Source organism: Schistocerca nitens, chromosome 10 (assembly GCF_023898315.1).
Source record: "Schistocerca nitens isolate TAMUIC-IGC-003100 chromosome 10, iqSchNite1.1, whole genome shotgun sequence".
In the NCBI taxonomy this organism is placed as follows: domain Eukaryota; kingdom Metazoa; phylum Arthropoda; class Insecta; order Orthoptera; family Acrididae; genus Schistocerca; species Schistocerca nitens.
In genome coordinates this window covers 33,086,577-33,106,622 of record NC_064623.1, presented here as the reverse complement: position 1 = coordinate 33,106,622, position 20,046 = coordinate 33,086,577, and the positions used below count along the sequence as shown (strand labels likewise).

Sequence of the window (20,046 nt, the reverse complement as noted above, 5' to 3'; positions counted from 1 at the left end):
TATGGAAATTGAAGAGGATGTAGATGAAGATGAAATGGGAGATACGATACTGCGTGAAGAGTTTAAAAGAGCACTGAAAGATCTGAGTCGAAACAAGGCCCCGGGAGTAGACAACATTCCATTGGAACTACTGACGGCCTTGGGAGGGCCAGTCCTGACAAAACTCTACCATCTGGTGAGCAAGATGTATGAGACAGGCCAAATACCCTCAGACTTCAAGAAGAATATAATAATTCCAATCCCAAAGAAAGCAGGTGTTGACAGATGTGAAAATTACCGAACTATCAGTTTAATAAGTCACAGCTGCAAAATACTAACGCAAATTCTTTACGGACGAATGAAAAAACTGGTAGAAGCCGACCTCGGCAAAGATCAGTTTGGATTCCTCAGAAATATTGGAACACATAAGGCAATACTGACCTTACGACTTATCTTAGAAAATAGATTAAGAAAAGGTAAACATACATTTCTAGCATTTGTAGACTTAGAGAAAGCTTTTGACAATGTTGACTGGAATACTCTCTTTCAAATTCTGAAGGTGGCAGGGATAAAATACAGGGAGCGAAATGCTATTTACAATTTGTACAGAAACCAGATGGCAGTTATAAGAGTCGAGGGGCATGAAAGGGAAGCAGCGGTTGGGAAGGGAGTGAGACAGGGTTGTAGCCTCTCCCCGATGTCATTCAATCTGTATATTGAGCAAGCAATAAAGGAAACAAAAGAAAAATTCGGAGTAGGTATTAAAGTCCATGGAGAAGAAATAAAAACTTTGAGGTTCGCCGATGACATTGTAATTCTGTCAGAGACAGCAAAGGACTTGGAAGAGCAGTTGACCAGAATGGACAGTGTCTTGAAAGGAGGATATAAGATGAACATCAACAAAAGCAAAACGATGATAATGGAATGTAGTTGAATTAAGTCGGGTGATGCTGAGGGAATTAGATTAGGAAAGGAGACACTTAAAGTAGTAAAGGAGTTTTGCTATTTGGGGAGCAAAATAACTGATGATGGTCGAAGTAGAGAGGATATAAAATGTAGACTGGCAATGGCAAGGAAAGCGTTTCTGAAGAAGAGATATTTGTTAACATCGAGTATAGATTTAAGTGTCAGGAATTCGTTTCTGAAAGTATTTGTATGGAGTGTAGCCATGTACGGAATTTGAAACATGGACGGTAATTAGCTTGGACAAGAAGAAAATAGAAGCTTTCGAAATGTGGTGCTACAGAAGAATGCTGAAGATTAGATGGGTAGATCACATAATCAGTTGGTAGGACATGTTCTGAGGCATCAAGGGATCACAAATTTAGCATTGGAGGGCAGCGTGGAGGGTAAAAATAGTAGAGGGAGACCAAGAGATGAATACACTAAGCAGATTCAGAAAGATGTAGGTTGCAGTAAGTACTGGGAGATGAAGAAGCTTGCACAGAATAGAGTAGGATGGAGAGCTGCATCAAACCAGTCTCAGGATTGAAGACAACAACAACAACATGATTTTGGAATCAGCTGAAGGCATTTTTCCTTCTACACTTGTTGTGATATATAGTAGAAACAATGTTTTTTATCCTTATGATTATTATTGAATTGTTGTGTGTGTTTGCATATTCAGCAAAGCATGATATTGTTTATAATGTTTGTATTCTTTGCAGTATTAGGTATGTAATATATGTATTGGCTATCTATGCAAATTCCCAGTTGGAAGTCAGTTTGCTATTAATTCAGATAGAACACTGCTGTATAAATTTGGTTCATGCCTTACGACATGTAGTCTGTGGTCTTGTCATAATGCTATGACATAATCTCTTCTGGTTTTGTATTTATTATGACTCCAAGCCACCTCCCACCCCCTTGCCACGACCATTTAGTCACTATTTATCTTACTTATATCCTTGACCATACCTCCTCACCTTCCCATTGCTCTTGCACAATCCAACCCCCCCCCCCTCCCTCCAAACAAACATTCTGTATCTGAAATTAGGTCAAATCTGTTGAAGAAATCATCAGCCAAGTCATGAGGATGAAGACACAGCATGGCTTTCATTCTGTGGTGCAACAGGTAAGTTAGAGTGTAAACAGGCAAGGAATCAGAGGAGTCTTTTTGTCACCAAGGAAAATTAAAGAAAGGTTGTGGCCTAACAAACATACTCTCAGGCTCAGTGTACAAGGGATTTACAATATTCCTTGTGAGTATGGTATCAGTTATATGGGACAGCCTATACAAACTACTGCTAATTGCTGTGTTGATGATCATCATCATCTCAAGCATGAAAAAATGAAAATCAACAGTTTCCGAGAACTGTTTAGTGAGTAACTACAAGATAGCCTTGCAGATGAGAATCTGGCCCATATTTCTAACTGTTGGGTCTCTGTAATTACGGAAGCAGCTGAAATTAGACTGTATGATCGCAATAATACACATGCTGGCTATGTATTTATGTTTATTTATTTGCTATTTTCTAATACAAGAACAGACTACATGAGGCAGTATATAGGAATATAACACAATATTTTCACACAATTTAAAATTAATTAGTATAATTAAGCAATGGATGGAAGCATGCACTTCGGAAAGAAAAATTACAGAGAAAAACTTCACATAGTTCACCACCTACTACAAGTGATGGCACTGCAAGCTATGCTGGACAGCTTGCAAAAAAGGTGACCTATGGATGCAGAGAGTTTTGCTTTAGCATATGCTTTCTCCATGATGTAATGTAGCCAATTGCATTGTGTCCGCTGGGCATAAGTGTGAATCTCATTAATTTTATGACAGTCAGACCTGGCACCTGACAATGGTGATGGAGGCAGTAATCAAAACCATGGGATTCTATTCAGATTTGATGTGGAATCTTATGAGAGAGCTTTTTATCTATGTGAGTAAGATTATTGTGTAAAAGTGATAGTTTGACATCTTACAGAAGCTTCCTCATTGTTTTTGAGCTCACACTCTCGTGTCAATATATTAACCCCCTAATTTTATTTGCTGTTAATAAGAAGTGTGAATTTAGGATTATTTGTGAAATTAAATGTCATAATACTTGCATAGACTGTTTCTCTGCCTGGGATTCAAAATAGAAATTTACATTCTGGTGCAAAATCAGAATTTTATCCGTGATGGATGGTGCTGATCTCCATGACTGTTCCTTTATTCTACACCCTGTAGTCTGACAGGTTGCTGGCAGGCATGAGACAGAAAACTGGAAACTCCAGATATTAAATAAATGTAATTACTTTTCAAACAGTGATTTACTGCCATATGGAGTTCTACCGAGCGAGGTGGCGCAGTGGTTAGCACACTGGACTCGCATTCGGGAGGACGACGGTTCAATCCCGTCTCCGGCCATCCTGATTTAGGTTTTCTGTGATTTCCCTAAATCCTTTCAGGCAAATGCTGGGATGGTTCCTTTGAAAGGGCACGGCCGAATTCCTTCCCCGTCCTTCCCTAACACGAGCTTGCACTCCGTCTCTAATGACCTCGTTGTCGACGGGACGTTAAACACTAATCTCCTCCTCCATATGGAGTTCTGCTCCACAGACAGCCACTGCCAATCGGTCTGAAGATGACCACATAAGTGATCGAAGCCAGTCACCACAAATAATTTCAAATTGTGATCGAGAATGATTTAAAGTAAATTATCCAAAATAAATATAAAGTAAAAGAGTATCTCATTAGCCTCCTCTCCTATAATTAATCATGTTTGGACTCAAGGATGCATGTACTGGATAACAGTAATGTTCATATTAAACAGATATTTAACTTTACAGTTATATGAACACCTGATGGTGCTCTCTAATAATTATAAAATTGTTTGTATGAACTATTAGAGGAAACAACAGTTGAGTAAAAAAACTATTTCTAGCTTTCTGTACTTGTAGTTCCTTCCTCTGGGAAGATTGGGAATGAGGGGAGTGTCACTCAGACCACAAGTTGAGAGAAATCCACCTGTATTGAACACTGATGGAATTCATTCTGGAGTACCACTTGAATTTTTGGGATCCCCACCAGGTCAGTTTAAGGAAGAAACCCAGAAGTGGGCTTCTAGATTTCTTACTGGTAGGCTCAATCAACATGCAAGTATTATGGAGATGCTTCATGAACTCAAGTGAGAAAACCCTGGACAAACATGTTCTTTACATAGAACACTATTGAGAAAATTTAGAGAAATGTCATACAAGGTACCAATCACCACATACCACATAGCTAGCAAATTAGGCCCTATGTAATACAGAATACGGAAAAGAACTATGAGTGAATGTCTAATACATTAAAACATACGGAATCACTCTAACGCTTTGTGATTTCTTTCAAATGTTTTGTTACACATTTCACTATAAGTGATAAACTGTGATTACCAGTGACTCACATCTATAACAGTCTCATGATTTGGAGATGTTTGTATTGTCTAGACCTATTAATAATTCCTCATTCAGCTTTGTTTATCACAATGCCATATGAACATAACCCGGATTCTCAAAAACTAGATAAGGTATAGGAAGATGCAGTTCGTGAATAACACTGATATATAGTTCTTTGTTTACACAACAACGACCAAAATTGAAGCATAATGAGGCCTAGATTAGTTGAAGGGTGATAATTTCGTTAGTTGTGGAACTCGTAAAGTCTGAATGCGGAATAATTGTGTTGACAAACGGACATGGCATTGCCTAATATTTACGTTTGCTTTATATTTGAAGGTACCGTATTTATCGCACTTCTCGCAATAAAACCTAAAAGAAAAAGGCAAAAATCAGAAAATATAGTTAATGAATAAGCATTCAAAGAATATTTTGATACATATTATGAACAATAACGTACATAAACTGTAGAAAATGCAAGGAATATGTATGTAACTTTTACATATGTTAGGTCCGCTTTTCCGCATTTGCTAGAGCTGTAACCGGGTTAGTCTCTCACCGCATTCGAGATTATTTGCATTCGAACCAGGGTTTTACATTTAACTCCCATAAATTAAGCTCCATTGAATAATCTGGACTTATTTGGCGTTCCAAAATGACAGCTGTGTGCAGATCTACATGTAATGGCTTTTTAAACTACAGATGGGCGACGTCGCTAATGTCAATAGAGCTCATTACAGTTCTCGTCACCAGGTGTCAGTGCTACACACGTCACACGATCTGTCTCCCTGATGACGTCATGAGCCTCAACCAATCAGCAGACCCGATTCCCTGGCGTCCCCTAGACGCAGGTGTATCAGCACCCCCTGTAAAAGAAAGCCTGTCTACGTAGTGCGTGACGTCACAAGATGGCTACGCACATAGTCCCTTCTTCAACAGTTTCACGGAACAGTGCTTGTGAATAGTCGTTCGGCGAGTTTCGCGTCAGTTTACTATTATAGTGAATGGTGTTCCTGCGTTAGTGTGCGTGATTTGGTTGTTTAGTTTCTGTGCACTAAACTGGTGATCTGTTTTTCTTGCCTGTGAAAATTTCGTTACCTGCAAAATGCCGTATCGTTGTTGTGTGCCGAATTGTAGAGGAAATTACGACGGTGGACCAAAAGTAACCGTGTTTAAATTTCCGGAGGATGAAGCAACGAGGAAGAAATGGTTGTCAAGTATTCGCAGAGATAACTTCACTCCTTCTTCAAGTTCAAGAGTAAGTATTTATTTTGTTTATTTCTTAAAAGAGGTTAAGTGTGCTAACAAAGAATAGGCACTTATGCAGTAAGGAAGGTCAGCGATGTTTTGACTAATATATCAGATCTTAACTGAATAAGTGCCGAAGAAAATAGCGTTTCGTTTTCTTGCCCTGGCAATTCTACAGTTTAGCTGGTATAGGTTATATGAATTCTGTATTCTGCAAGTTCAACCAGTATAGCCTAAGCACAGTCATACTTACGTAGTTAAATATCTCAGTATATCTCTATACATTTATACTTACTGTTTATGCTGCCTGTTGTTAGGAATAAAAGTCGGTTTATAATTAAGTACGTGCACTTAAGATACAGACGACTTTCGATGTATTCTGCTTCTGTATTTAGTGTTTCTTTTTGCTGTAAAAGTCTTTAGGAAGTTGCCTGTTCAAAAACAAGTAATGTGGTGTACCCAGAAATTGAAAATGAAGTAAAAACAGTGTCTCAGTCGCTTGTTTTTAATAAATTATTGGTGGGAATTTGAAGTCATTGCAAGGAATGTTACTATTAGGGAATATAGTAGGCTTTAGACTTTAACAGTGAACCATAGACAGGAAAAATGAATGAGTACATGAATGGATTAACAGGCCATCACAAAATGCAAAGGGAGAAACTGTGAAAACATATAAAAAATACTTGTGGATTTTACAAATTCTTACTTTCTGGGTCTGGAATTTCAGATACATGCCAGTGGCCTACACAGCTGTCTTATAGATACACAGCTAAAGTACTTGAAAGCAATTGTGTGCTCATGTTTAGCCTAATAGGTAGCACATAAGTGGCAATGTATTAGTTCATCATACTGTCAGTTTTTATGTAAGTTATGAACTGATATCAAAAGCAAAACAGTGTCTATCTGATAAAAAGCACTACCTTTAAGTATTTCATAGTTCTAAAGGTTACACAGTGTTGACAATTACTTTTTATTATTCTGTTACTGAGTCACAGTTGCTTCTATGGATTACACCTGTGTGAGTTTGGTGTCATCATGCTTTCTTGTGTCCGAGGTGTGTGTGTGTGGGGTGGGGGGAAATAGAGCAAGACATTAAGCAAAAATCCCACCCCTCTTGTGAATATATGAGCTTCAAGGCTAAATTATAAAAAAATTGTCACTGTTATTGAATTATGCTACAAACATTAGTCAATGTTTGTAATTTTTGATGGGGAAAGTACTTTGTTCATTTCACCAACTCTTTAAGAGCTTGTTGCCATGACATGTAACTGCATGTGTTTTGATATTGTAGTGTTATTGTTTTATAGAGTTACTATGCCATGGCCACATTTATCACTTGAGTATTCTTCTGCATTTTAGTTGGGAGTCTATTTGTATTTTAGAACTAGAAACTAACTTTATATTCATAAATTGTTTTCACACTATTAATATTGTCATCACATTCAGTTGTAAGCACCTTTTTCATTTTTTATTCATTTTTAATTACAGGTATGTCATGTTCACTTCCACAAGGATGATGTTATTTGGGAAACACTAATTGTGGATGAAAGGACTGGTCAGTTATTAAGAGCCCCCCTTCTCAAACCACGTTTGAGACCAGATGCAGTTCCATCACTACTCCCAAACTGTCCTTCCTACCTTTCAAAGGAAGAAAGTAGACGTGAAGGGCCAGAGGAGAAAAAGCAAAGGCTTGAAAATGAGCAGTTAGCTGCAGCGTTACAATATAGTTTAGCATTACAGAAGGACTATGAAAACACTTTCAGCTTCAGTTCTTTAGAAGAGTTGATGTTGCGTACGAAGGAAGTGGATTTGCCCAACGAGTGGAGTGTGATCGAAAAACACAGTGATTTTGTTTGTTTTTTAAAGATAATAAGAAATCCAGCACCATTAATCACACATTCTGTCGTTATAGATAGTAATTTAAATGTTTCATTGTTTAAGAAAGATGTACAAATTAAGACATTAGGAAAAAGATCTTTTCCTGTAATTGTAACCAATATCCATGAAATTCAGTGTACTGCAGGAGTTTTCAGGCACAGATTGTGGGCACTCAGAAATTTCTATAGATAGTATTGTAGAGATAGTGAAAGACAGTCTAGGAGTGCTGAAAGACAGTTTACAGGAGAGTGAAAAGGAGATGGTGGACTTTATATATGAACAAGTTAGTCTCATAAATGTAAAGAAATTTAGTCATAGGTTTAGTTCTACATTTATGATACTGTGTTGTTTGCTATTTTCAATTTCATCTCATGCTTACAATTTTTTACGTAGCAGCTCATTAATGAAAATGCCACATCCAAGCACTCTGCGTAGGATCTGCAGCAAATTTAATGTGAATCCATCTCACGAAAGGCTTGGGGGAAGTAATTTCCTGTCCTATGCAAGACAGAAATTTCAGTACTTGAACAGCGATGATGTCAATGTTGTTTTGAGTGTAGATGAAATTCATCTAAATTCTTATTTGGAATATAAAGGAGGTAGTGTTTTGGGCATGTCATATAACTCTGAATGTGCTGCAAATTCAGCATTTGTATTTATGTTGCAGAGTGTCAAGTCTTTGTACAGGGATGTTGTTCACATTTTACCGGTGAAAACCATTTCATCTAATGCATTATACGATGTGCTACTGGCCATAATAAATGGCCTTGAACTAATAGGCTATAGGATTTTTTGTGTGGTAACTGACAACAAAATCAATAGCAAAACCATGTCAATGTTTTCTCTGGATAAAGCTGTTAATATAGTTTTTAAACATCCATCTGATCCTAATCGCCCACTTTTCTTTTTAATTGATGCCATACACATTGTTAAATGCATAAGAAATGTGTGGCTGAACCAAAAAAATGATGGTAAAGATATGTTTTATCCTCAGTTTCCAGTTAGAAAAGAAGTGGAAAAAAATAAGTTTTCTGTAGCTTCTTTTAAAACACTGAAACAGATTTATGACATAGATTCCAGTTCTTTAGTAAAATATTGTCACACATTGTCTCTCAAATCACTTTGCCCTACATCATTAGAAAAACAGAGCATGAAACTAGTGCTGCAGATATTCAATCGACATGTGTCAGAGGGCCTTGAGGTAGCTAGTGATAAATTTGATTTGAGACATGCACCATCAACAGCAGAATACATTTGAATAATAACAAAATGGTTTGATGTCATGAATGTGAAATCAGTGTTTAAAGGGAAACACAAACAGAATCCTTATATGGATCCGTTGACAACTGATAGCGTTTCTATGCAATTTTTGCTAGATTTTCTAGACTGGCTTGATGTGTGGAAAGCAAAAGGTTTGTCAAGTGGGTTTCTCACAAAAGAAACATTTTTTGCTATTCAGCATACAACATATGCCGTTGTAGAGATTGCTCGATACTGTACTGAAGAGCTAGGTATGAGCTATTTACTGACAGCCAAGCTACAAACAGATGTGCTTGAGCGGCGTTTTGGAAAGTATAGACAGCTTGCAGGTTCCCAATACAATGTTTCAGTGACACAAGTCTATGAAGCAGAAAAAAAGCTTCGAATTCAAAGTGTAATGCCTTTAGTTTTATGTTCTCCTTCCTATGGCAATATCACAGTAGGGGCCATAAAAAATTTTATGTTTTCTGAAGTTGAAGAAACAGACACATTAGACATAGAAGTCAGTGTAACTCAAGACGATGTTCTTTCAGTGAAAGATATTGCAACGTCTTTAACTTTCATTGCAGGCTACTGTGCTCATGCAGTGATTAAGAAGCTGAAATGTGAGAGTTGCCTTAATGAAATTGTGATTGAAAAGGAGTTGCCAATAAACGAACATTTTAGTTTGATACAGAGACTTGATCATGGAGGACTAAAATACCCATCAGACACTATTTTAAATATGATTGTCTACACTTATATTGTCATCAGCAAACTTCTCAAAGAACATGAAAGAGATTTTCTTGCCTGTACGAATCAACGTGCTATTGCCTGTGCAGTAGCACTTGCTACTCTTCACGAAAATGACTTTTTATTATTTGATGGGGTATGCTGCAATGGACATTCATCCCAGGCAATAATGAAAAGTGTTGTTTGGGTTGGTGTCAATATATTTTTAAACAACTACTGTAAAAAGGTTAATGGAAAAAAAATTTCAAAAAACACTCCGCGAAAACTGCAAACTCTTACAACATAACTTTGAAATCTTTATCTTAGATTCTTTTTAAATCATTAATACAAAACCTGTCATCAGTAATATTGCTACCTCAACAAATGCCTCTTAAGCTGAACTATTCAGGTTAATCTGAAACTAGTCAAACTTACCAAATTGCAACTTATGGCTGAGAGTTTGTATAAATATTTTAATATACAGCTGCTAACAGCTATCAACACTAATAGCCTAACGTGAAATTTTTATCAAAGAAATTAATCTTTAATATAAAGAATCTTACACTAATTTTTTCTCAGTTGAAGTTGGTTGGTGAATGATACATACAGGAGGGAGGGGAGGGGGTGTGGCAGGCAGAGAGGACCAATAGTAATCTTTTTATAGTATGTGAAACCTAAAAATCAATTCGCTTGCTTTTCCGAGTATGACTTAAACCACTTCTTTGCTGCATGCCTTATTCATAGTATTTCTAATTTGTGTAATAAAGTTACGTGGCCCAACATGGCACATGCCTTTGACAATGACAAGACAATGCCATTTTGATCACCTTCCTTTATTATTTTGAGAAAAACTTACACAAACTGTGCTATAGCAGACTCCACTTTTTTTGCAAACAAGGTTAGTTTGTTTTGGTGATAAATGGGAGACAGGAGCAAAATTGCTCTATAGTTCTCTACATTCTCTGCAACACTTTTCTTTGTATACTGAAGTTATTACTTTAGCTTGTGATACATGTGAGAAATCTGCCAATTTGTAATGATTCATTAATTGTTACTGTTGAAAAAGCTACTATAGTATTTATGCATTCTTTAGGTAGACAAATTTCGATTTCACGTAGTGTTTGTGGTGTTCCTCTGTCTTCTACTACTGTCACTGTTATGAGTGCAGATGTGCATGCTGTGACAATTGCCTCTCTTTTTCTGAGTTTACTACTTTCTCTGCAGCTGTTATAACTGTTGTTTTCCCAACATTTTCTTATGTAGATCATGTTTGCATATATTTTATTACCAATACAAATGGAGAAGCTGGTTGGGGAGGGCTTTGCAGTACTTTCATGGCCTTCTTTGTGTATGATTGGCAGGTCTCCTCATCTAATAGTAATGTAATTGTGGAACAGCTCTCACTTCTGTTACAAGCACTATTGAGTGCCACTAATTCTCAGGTTGACTAATTACTGAGCTCTTTAAATAGATGCTTGCTCTGTGCCATAAAGTGCCTTCTTGTTAGCTCATCTTTGCTGAGGAGAAAAATATCTGAGGTGGACTCTCCGGTATGCCCTTCTGTTGGCTTTTTGAATATATTTGTTTATAAAAGATTATTAAAAAAGCTTAAGCCTGTCACAATTGCTTTTCACTCACCTAATCTAATTAATGTAACCAGATCATATTCCAACACCACTTCACACATTTTTGCCACATAACATACACTTAGTTTTACCAACTTGCAATTTACAGGGTGACCTAATATAATGTCTATATGCATCGCCATTTTTCTGCTACAGTGCTTTCATATGCATTCTTCCTACACAAAACTTTATGGTGCAGTGTTTTATTTGCATTCTTTTAGTGTCCCACTTAAAGACCTTCCATTACTATGGGACTTAACATCTGTGGTCATCAGTCCGGAAACATGAAGTGTTCAAAAATAATAATAGTATGTGTTATAGGAGCAATATATGTTGTTCATTCGGTAGAGGCTCAAGCACGGAAAAAAAGAGGTATGTATAACAGAACACAAAAGCTATGCTTCACCCATGCTGACATTGTCACCTTCGATCCATGTCCTCGTTTCCTTCGGGAGATATTTTTTTGTGTGTGTTATTTGAACTTCATCGAAGATTAGATTAAGTGGTTGGGAACGTGACCAGAATCACAGAGTGTGCCCTTTAATACACACACTACATGGATTCACGCATACACGTAGACACAGTCGAATCCTGAGATCAAAATATGTCGATATCCTTTCAGGCTTTGATATCTCGCTTGCTAAATTACCAAATTCAGTGGTTTTGTAGTGTTAATGCAGTTAATGCGCATGGTCATTCGATGCTGTATCGTCGATGTACCTGACGCTCCGTTGCTCTGTGTGGTTATAATCGTAGGTACGTAAATTGTAATGACCGGGTGGGCATCCAAGTTATCTCATTTAGATGACAGATTATGCAGAACGAACAACTATACAGAAAACAGAAGACTCTAATCTCCAATACCAACATCAAACATGCAGCCAGTATATGCCAATCACAAAAGAATTTAAAGATTATGATAAAGTATCAAGTATTCCAGATATTATAAATATCATCTCTTTCACTGCGCCATCACTAATGTAATAGGAAAAACATCCTATAGGCTTGATGCGTACTAGGCAAAGATGTACCCTATTGAGGGGCATGGGAAAGCAATTACCACTTTTCCTCTCCCCCCCCCCCCCCCTCTCCTCCTCCTCACTAATCTTCGTTAAGTCCAGTGTGCCCACATTAGTATGTTCGATAACAAATAAATGTCAGTTTTCAGTGGTCTTGTTTTATTTTATAAGATAATGTGCTTTGTCTCCACACCCTCCTCCTTTCCACAAGTCTAATAAGAGTTCCTCCTTCACCAGCTCTGTTATTGGTACCCTCTTGCTACTAGATGGTACAGTAAGCCAGTATTGATTGATTTGGGAGAGGGACTAAACAGAGATGTCATCAGTCCCTTTGGGTTAGGGAAAGATGGGGAAGAAAGTTAACCGTGCCCTTTCAAAGGAACCATCACAGCATTTGCCTGAAGTGCCTTAGGGAAATCACTGAAAACCTAGATCAGGATGGTTGAACCTGGGTTTGAACCGTTGTCCTCTCGAATCCGACTCCAGTGTTTTAACCACTGCACCACCTCGCTCTGTCGGTCAATGTGTAATACGATTGTATACTAGGTGTATATATAAAGAAGCAGGCCTACTATCACCTTTTGATAAGTTCTGTGGAATAGGTGATAGCCTCAACTTTTTTGTAGTAGGAATCCTATAGGCCTACTGCGAGTTGTGTGTCTTCCATATATGGAGGTAGCTAGAACATTACACCTAACCCTGTACTGGAGTGTACACTGTAATTAAACATTCAACCAAGCTCAAAATCTGTGCGGATCTGGGTCTCAAACCTAGATCTTAACATTTTGTTGGTAATGTTCGTTACAACTGAGCCATCTGTACATGAACCTAACTCAAAGCCTCCATCATCTGTAACTCGACACATTCAATTCCCACATAAGTTCTTCAACTTATTTTGTTGGACTTGCATTCTTAGAAGGAAAAAATATAGCAGGATACAACTTAGCAACAGCCGAGGAGTTGTTTCCAAAATGAACCTTCTACTATACTGTGGGTTGTACACTGTCATGAAATTTCATGATACACTCCTGGAAATTGAAATAAGAACACCGTGAATTCATTGTCCCAGGAAGGGGAAACTTTATTGACACATTCCTGGGGTCAGATACATCACATGATCACACTGACAGAACCACAGGCACATAGACACAGGCAACAGAGCATGCACAATGTCGGCACTAGTACAGTGTATATCCACCTTTCGCAGCAATGCAGGCTGCTATTCTCCCATGGAGACGATCGTAGAGATGCTGGATGTAGTCCTGTGGAACGGCTTGCCATGCCATTTCCACCTGGCGCCTCAGTTGGACCAGCGTTCGTGCTGGACGTGCAGACCGCGTGAGACGACGCTTCATCCAGTCCCAAACATGCTCAATGGGGGACAGATCCGGAGATCTTGCTGGCCAGGGTAGTTGACTTACACCTTCTAGAGCACGTTGGGTGGCACGGGATACATGCGGACGTGCATTGTCCTGTTGGAACAGCAAGTTCCCTTGCCGGTCTAGGAATGGTAGAACGATGGGTTCGAAGACGGTTTGGATGTACCGTGCACTATTCAGTGTCCCCTTGACGATCACCAGTGGTGTACGGCCAGTGTAGGAGATCGGTCCCCACACCATGATGCCGGGTGTTGGCCCTGTGTGCCTCGGTCGTATGCAGTCCTGATTGTGGCGCTCACGTGCACGGTGCCAAACACGCATACGACCATCATTGGCACCAAGGCAGAAGCGACTCTCATCGCTGAAGACGACACGTCTCCATTCGTCCGTCCATTCACGCCTGTCGCGACACCACTGGAGGCGGGCTGCACGATGTTGGGGCGTGAGCGGAAGACGGCCTAACGGTGTGCGGGACCGTAGCCCAGCTTCATGGAGACGGTTGCGAATGGTCCTCGCCGATACCCCAGGAGGAAGTGTCCCTAATTTGCTGGGAAGTGGCGGTGCGGTCCCCTACGGCACTGCGTAGGATCCTACGGTCTTGGCGTGCATCCGTGCGTCGCTGCGGACCGGTCCCAGGTCGACGGGCACGTGCACCTTCCGCCGACAACTGGCAACAACATCGATGTACTGTGGAGACCTCACGCCCCATGTGTTGAGCAATTCGGCGGTACGTCCACCCGGCCTCCCGCATGCCCACTATACGCCCTCGCTCAAAGTCCGTCAACTGCACATACGGTTCACGTCCACGCTGTCGCGGCATGCTACCAGTGTTAAAGACTGCGATGGAGCTCCGTATGCCACGGCAAACTGGCTGACACTGACGGCGGCGGTGCACAAATGCTGCGCAGCTAGCGCCATTCGACGGCCAACACCGCGGTTCCTGGTGTGTCCGCTGTGCCGTGCGTGTGATCATTGCTTGTACAGCCCTCTCGCAGTGTCCGGAGCAAGTATGGTGGGTCTGACACACCGGTGTCAATGTGTTCTTTTTTCCATTTCCAGGAGTGTAGATTAATACAGTGTTAGGGACAGGGTGGCAAGTCTTCTGGAAAACTGGGAATCATGTTTTACCTCAAAAAATCAGGGAAATCTCAGGGAATTTCGTAAAACCTCAGGGAATTCTGTGTTTTCAACCTAGTATTGGAATTTAATGTTATTGAGTTTTATATAAATTGCAAAATTTAAAACACTTAGTATTTCAAAGTAGCCCGATATTAATTATATGAATATTATTCCACATAAATTATCGATTCTCACCAGTCCTCCCTATCCCTCCCACTTACCATAAATATCAGGAACGTCTTATGATGCCATCTTTCTCCCCGTACCTGGAACTCACAAGGATTTATATTTTTTCCCGAAGTTGGACTAGTCACCCTGCAAGACTACGATTAACAACAGAACTGTCGTTACCAAAGTTTTGTGATGCATAATGTTAGGAAGTACTCCTAACAGGATCATTCCATATCAAATCACCCAATAAAAAATAAATTTTACACCCACCTCCTGAGATTTTCATGAAATTTGGTTCAAATGGTTCTAATACCATCCTGACAACACCTGCAATTTTTTTTTGCTGTATCTCTTACAGTTTTTTTTTTATAAATTTTTAAAGTTTTTATGTTTTGCGTTTTCTGAACCTTCGGAAATGGTCAATTTAATTTGTATTCAAAACTTTAAATTTGCTTATCTTAAAAACTCTTTTACATAACATCATGAATTTTTGCAGCAAGTTTATTTATTATACTTATTTGAAGATAAAAATGATGCTATTAAAATATATTAATATTTTCTATGGAAAAAAATATATATGTATTTTTTTTTTAATGGATGTTTTGTTTTATAAGAATTGCAATATCTAGAGTCTCAGACCTGATAGAATGCTCAAATTTGTTTTAATTTACTCTTAAACATATAGGCTACTTGATAAAACAAAAATAATGATGGCTTTTTTAACATGTTTATTAATTATAGTAGATTACATTAGAATTATGTACAAAGATACTTACGACACTTATGTATAACCCAACTGATTGCTTGAAACATTGAATTTTTTGAGTAATTTTGTCTTTTTAATAAACATTAATGCTGATTCAAACTGTTTTTCCACTTCATCCAAGAGCTTTCAGTTCTTTTGATACAGTCTTTTTTGAAGTAATACATTCTCCCAGTGCCGCTTGATTGAGGTGCGTCTACTACTCTGACTATGTGCTCCAAAGGCACTATGCAGGAATCTTCTCTTTCAGGCCAATAAAATGATGCAGCAGGTTCTGAAGGATGTAGAAATAGAATTTCTGCATCTTCTTCATCATTGAATATTGTTTTTACCAGTCCAAAGTACCAGTTACCATCATAATTTGCAGCCACATAGCTACTTATGGATGGTTCAACACGAACCCAATCAGAAGAAGAATGGAAAGAAAAGACTAAGGAGGGTTTTACACTATCTGTAGTCCTTCTAATTTCAAGGTTGTTTGTTGGAAGTGGTTTGACGTTATGAAAACTTCTTGTTCCAGGAATGGTTCGGGTTGCTGAAAAACATTTTTCTAGTTTTAACCGTAGCAAATCAGCTTCTTTTTTGTCAATAAAGTGAAAATGAATGTTTTCAATATTTTTTTCACAAAACTTATACACATCGATTGCTGTCATTATTTGTTCTTTGTCTGAAAGCTGTAGACTGGCTTTCCTTAAAATTCTTTTAATAGTTCCTCCTAGGCCATCACAAATTGACTTCCCATGACTTGTTGCAAAAAAAGAGTGTTGGGCCTTCAAATCAGTCTCTCAAGTGTTCAGTCAAATTTTTAAAACTGTTTCTATTTTTGTACTGCCCAGCACAACCATCTGTAAAGTAGTGAACTGAGTCAATGTCAGTATGATGTAATGACAGCGACTTTGTAATTTCTTTTTGTACAAAGTTAACAAAACCAGTGTCATGTTCTTCGTCATCACTAATAAAACAGTGGTTGGAAACAAAAACATTGTTTTCCTCATTTCTTAGAAAAACTCCAACTGGGTGTAGAGTACAACCACCTCTATTCCAGTGGTAACTTTGGATCTCATTTTGTATAACAAAGGAATAATTTTCACTGAAATCCATCACAATAGTTGCTGTTTTGGGTGGTGGGTCTTCTTTCAATCTTTTAAAGGCTGCTGATTGGGATTTTGCTATAAACGAGTTCGGGGTGAGCTTTTCCAATGACCTAACCAATAAAGAAATGTAGTCTTCAACACTGATAGACTGATCATTTCTGCCCTGTCTGTGTTAACCCACTGACTGATTACAATTTCTTCTTCTAAATCTATTCACTTAGTTTTTCAGTTAAGCACTCTGTTAGTGCAGTATTTGCAGGACAGCTGTTGCAATGATGTAGCATGCAGTTTTGGTTTTCTGTGTTGCACACAAGCATCTTAATTAGGTCTTTATAAGATTCTTAAATTTTCACAGCATCCAGTAATAGTTTAACATTCTGGTGGATACTGCATACACATACAGTGTGTGTGCCTGCAGCACCAGCAAGGATACACCATTTAGGTCTCAAGAAACAAAATTTTGAAAATCCTACTTCTACCTCGGGATTCTCCTATTTGAAATAATAATAGAATTCTCTCAAGTTACACAAAATGAGTCTTTTTTGCATGTACACATTTTCTTTTGAACACTTACTTTGTCTTTCGTTCCAGGTAGCACTCTGGAACTTTCATCCTTTTCATAAAAATCTGTTACAAGTCTTACTGTATTTTCAGAAAGAGTTTTACCTTTTTTTGGACCAGGAGTTTCCAAAATACCCTTTTCAGATTTGAGCTTTCTAGCTTGTTGCACCATGTACTCACTTACATTATATTCTTTCATCACTTTATTTCGACTCCAAGAATCTGGAGCCAAGGTCAGAATCTGGATTTTTCTAGACCTCCCAACAGATGAAATCTTCTCTTTCATAAGAGAAATCATTACATCAAAATCCTTTGCTTTCTCAACCACACTTTTATCTTCTTCGTCATCATCAGAACTTGGTGCATCATATTTTATTGCTTTTGAAACCGCCTTTTTTGCAGTCTTTTCAATACTGCTAACCTTCCTTTTAAAATAAGACCCTTTACTTTGTTCTGACAAGCCATGAAGCTTTATTGGTGTTAAACCTAAATAATCAAGAGCAATGTTTGTTTGTACGAGGGATTCATTTCTGGATTCCAGTGATTCTAATTCAACCATGACTTCATCATCTGTTTCACTTTCATTGACTTCAACTCTTAATTTTTCCTCACAAAAGTTACGGCATGTTGAGCAAAGCTTTTGTCTGGGTTTTATGCTAATATTTTTTGTCAGTAATTGTTTAGAAAGATCCAAGCCTACACTTCTCAGCGATTTTTTGATGGGATTTTTGTGTTTTTTTAGTGGGTCTACACATGTTGTTTGATACTTTTCAAAAACATTTAAAAAGTAGTAGCAGTGGTGTGAACATATATTCTTAAATTCACACAGATTAATTCCAGATCGTAAGTGGATCAAATCTTTTTCTTCCTCACTCAATTCTGATACTGGTTGTAACTTTTTTGAAGGTGTGTAGGTTGTTTGGAAACAGTCAGATTTTTTAAATAACCCTACACTACAGGTTTGAGTATCTGACATACTGATTTCACTTTTGGTCTGATTACTGTTCTGGTTACTTTTCTAGGATATTGGAAAAGAATCTCTGTAAACTAAGTAACAGTACTTTTTGAGAGTTCGAATGAACTTAATAAAATACTATCCAAGCACTATTTAACACTGTAATAATTTTTTACTTCAAAACACAGGAGTAACAAAACAAAATCCAAGTGTACATTGCTACTCCAAGAAGACAAAAACTTATTTTCGGTGTCTAAGTCACTTGGTATTTTTTGTTTTTAAAATATAATGAATATTATTTTAAAAATTAGATAACTATTAAACAGGTTAAAAAGCCAACATAATTTTTCTTTTATCTAATAGCCTATACAATTAAGAGTATTTTAAAACAAATTTGAGCTTTCTATCAGGTCTGAGACTCTAGATATTGCAGTTTTTGTAAAACTAAACATCCGTTAGCTAAAAAAAAAAAAAAAAAAAAAAACCTTGTAAATTTTTTTTTCATTTGGAAGATTTTAATATATCTTTATGGTAATTTTTTTTAACATTTAGATATAATACACAAACTTATTCCAAAATTTCATACTGATATCTTGAGTATTCTTTAATATACAAATTTTTTTAGTTGTGAGGACACGTTAAGTTACAATTTCCGACTGCTGAAACAATGCCAAATCTAAAAACTTTAAAAATTTATTAAAAAAAACTATAAGAGATAGAGCAAAAAAATTTTACAAGTGCTTTCAGGATGATAAAAGAAGTAATTGTACCAAGTTTCATCAAAATCTGACATGGTTGGTGTCAAGGCCTGGGTGACTTGACATGGAATGACCCAACATCATGCGTTTCAACAGCTGCGGTTGCCCAGAATATAGTTTGTTTTGTGATATGTTTGTGTGTTTCATTGTGCATGTTACATGCGAAAGGCAAAGGTCAGATTAGAATCCCAGCTCAACTCGTAGTTTTAACCTTTTACAAATTTCAGTGGAAAGTAATCTATTACTCAGAGTTGTGAGAGATACTATACACAAAGGGGACAGGATGTCGCAAAGTTCTGAAAGAGGAGTGATATATCATCCAGTCAATATGCTTCTACTTGTACATACACACAAAACAGTAGGAGATTTTCAAAAATTGTGTGAGTACCTACATATTAAATTATTTGTGGCATCTTCAGTGTTCAACTCCTTTCATTTTACAGGCTCTCAGTCTGGGAGAGAGGGTTCAACAACTGACTGATATGAATCTCAAGAGATCTGTCATACGATTCAATGGAAACAGATTTCGAGATTTTGTTAAAGCAACGCCTCGAAATTATTCTGTAATTGTCATGTTTACAGCAATGGCACCACAGAGACAATGTGCAATTTGCAGGTAGTTAAATTTTTTTCTGCATTTACTTCCTTTGACATCATTATATTTAATGTAATATAGTACTCAACATAATCATAAAATTTTGTTGCATGTTCTTGTGTGTTTCAGGCATGCCAATGATGAATTCCAAATTGTTGCAAACTCTTTCCGTTATTCACAGACCTATTCGAATAAGCTGTTCTTTGCCTTAGTAGATTTTGATGAAGGTCCAGATGTGTTTCAAATGGTAAAATTTGTAGCTATATGCCTGTCTTATTCTTTTAAACTATCTGACAGATTCCTAACTGAGTTGCTCTCATTTTTCAGCTTCGTCTGATTCCATTACATAATACATTAGATTATATCAAATATATCGTTTGTTCCACATTTGACTGAGATGGCTGTTTGTGTTGTGTCGTGTCGTGTCATTATAGGTAAGTATGAAATGAAGGGAAAGAAGAGATTGAAAACAAATGCTTGCATTTTTTTTATAGAATCAAGAAACTCGCCAATTTTATTTCCCCTAAGTAACATACGAACAACAACAGTTTTTGAGT

The 20,046-nt window shown here is 37.6% G+C and overlaps 1 protein-coding gene and 1 long non-coding RNA gene across 2 annotated transcripts; both read left to right on the top strand.

The window, feature by feature from the left end:
* The first annotated feature begins 5,285 nt into the window (after positions 1 to 5,285).
* On the top strand, positions 5,286 to 7,671 carry LOC126209828 (THAP domain-containing protein 2-like). Its single transcript, XM_049938960.1, has 2 exons — positions 5,286 to 5,611; positions 7,090 to 7,671. Exons 1-2 carry the CDS (start codon positions 5,459 to 5,461, stop codon positions 7,669 to 7,671), a joined length of 735 nt encoding a protein of 244 aa, XP_049794917.1. The 5' UTR covers positions 5,286 to 5,458.
* Positions 7,672 to 11,353: 3,682 nt separating this feature from the next.
* On the top strand, positions 11,354 to 19,736 carry LOC126210505 (uncharacterized). Its single transcript, XR_007540687.1, has 3 exons — positions 11,354 to 11,447; positions 19,338 to 19,510; positions 19,619 to 19,736. It is a non-coding gene; the product is annotated as an uncharacterized LOC126210505 (long non-coding RNA).
* Positions 19,737 to 20,046: the final 310 nt, after the last annotated feature.

Bases quoted from the DNA above. Each gene is read 5' to 3' on its own strand.
- LOC126209828 (XM_049938960.1), top strand. From the start codon at position 5,459: ATGCCGTATCGTTGTTGTGTGCCGAATTGTAGAGGAAATTACGACGGT. The intron at 5,612-7,089 runs GTAAGTATTTAT...TTTTAATTACAG, and splicing joins CTCCTTCTTCAAGTTCAAGA to GTATGTCATGTTCACTTCCA.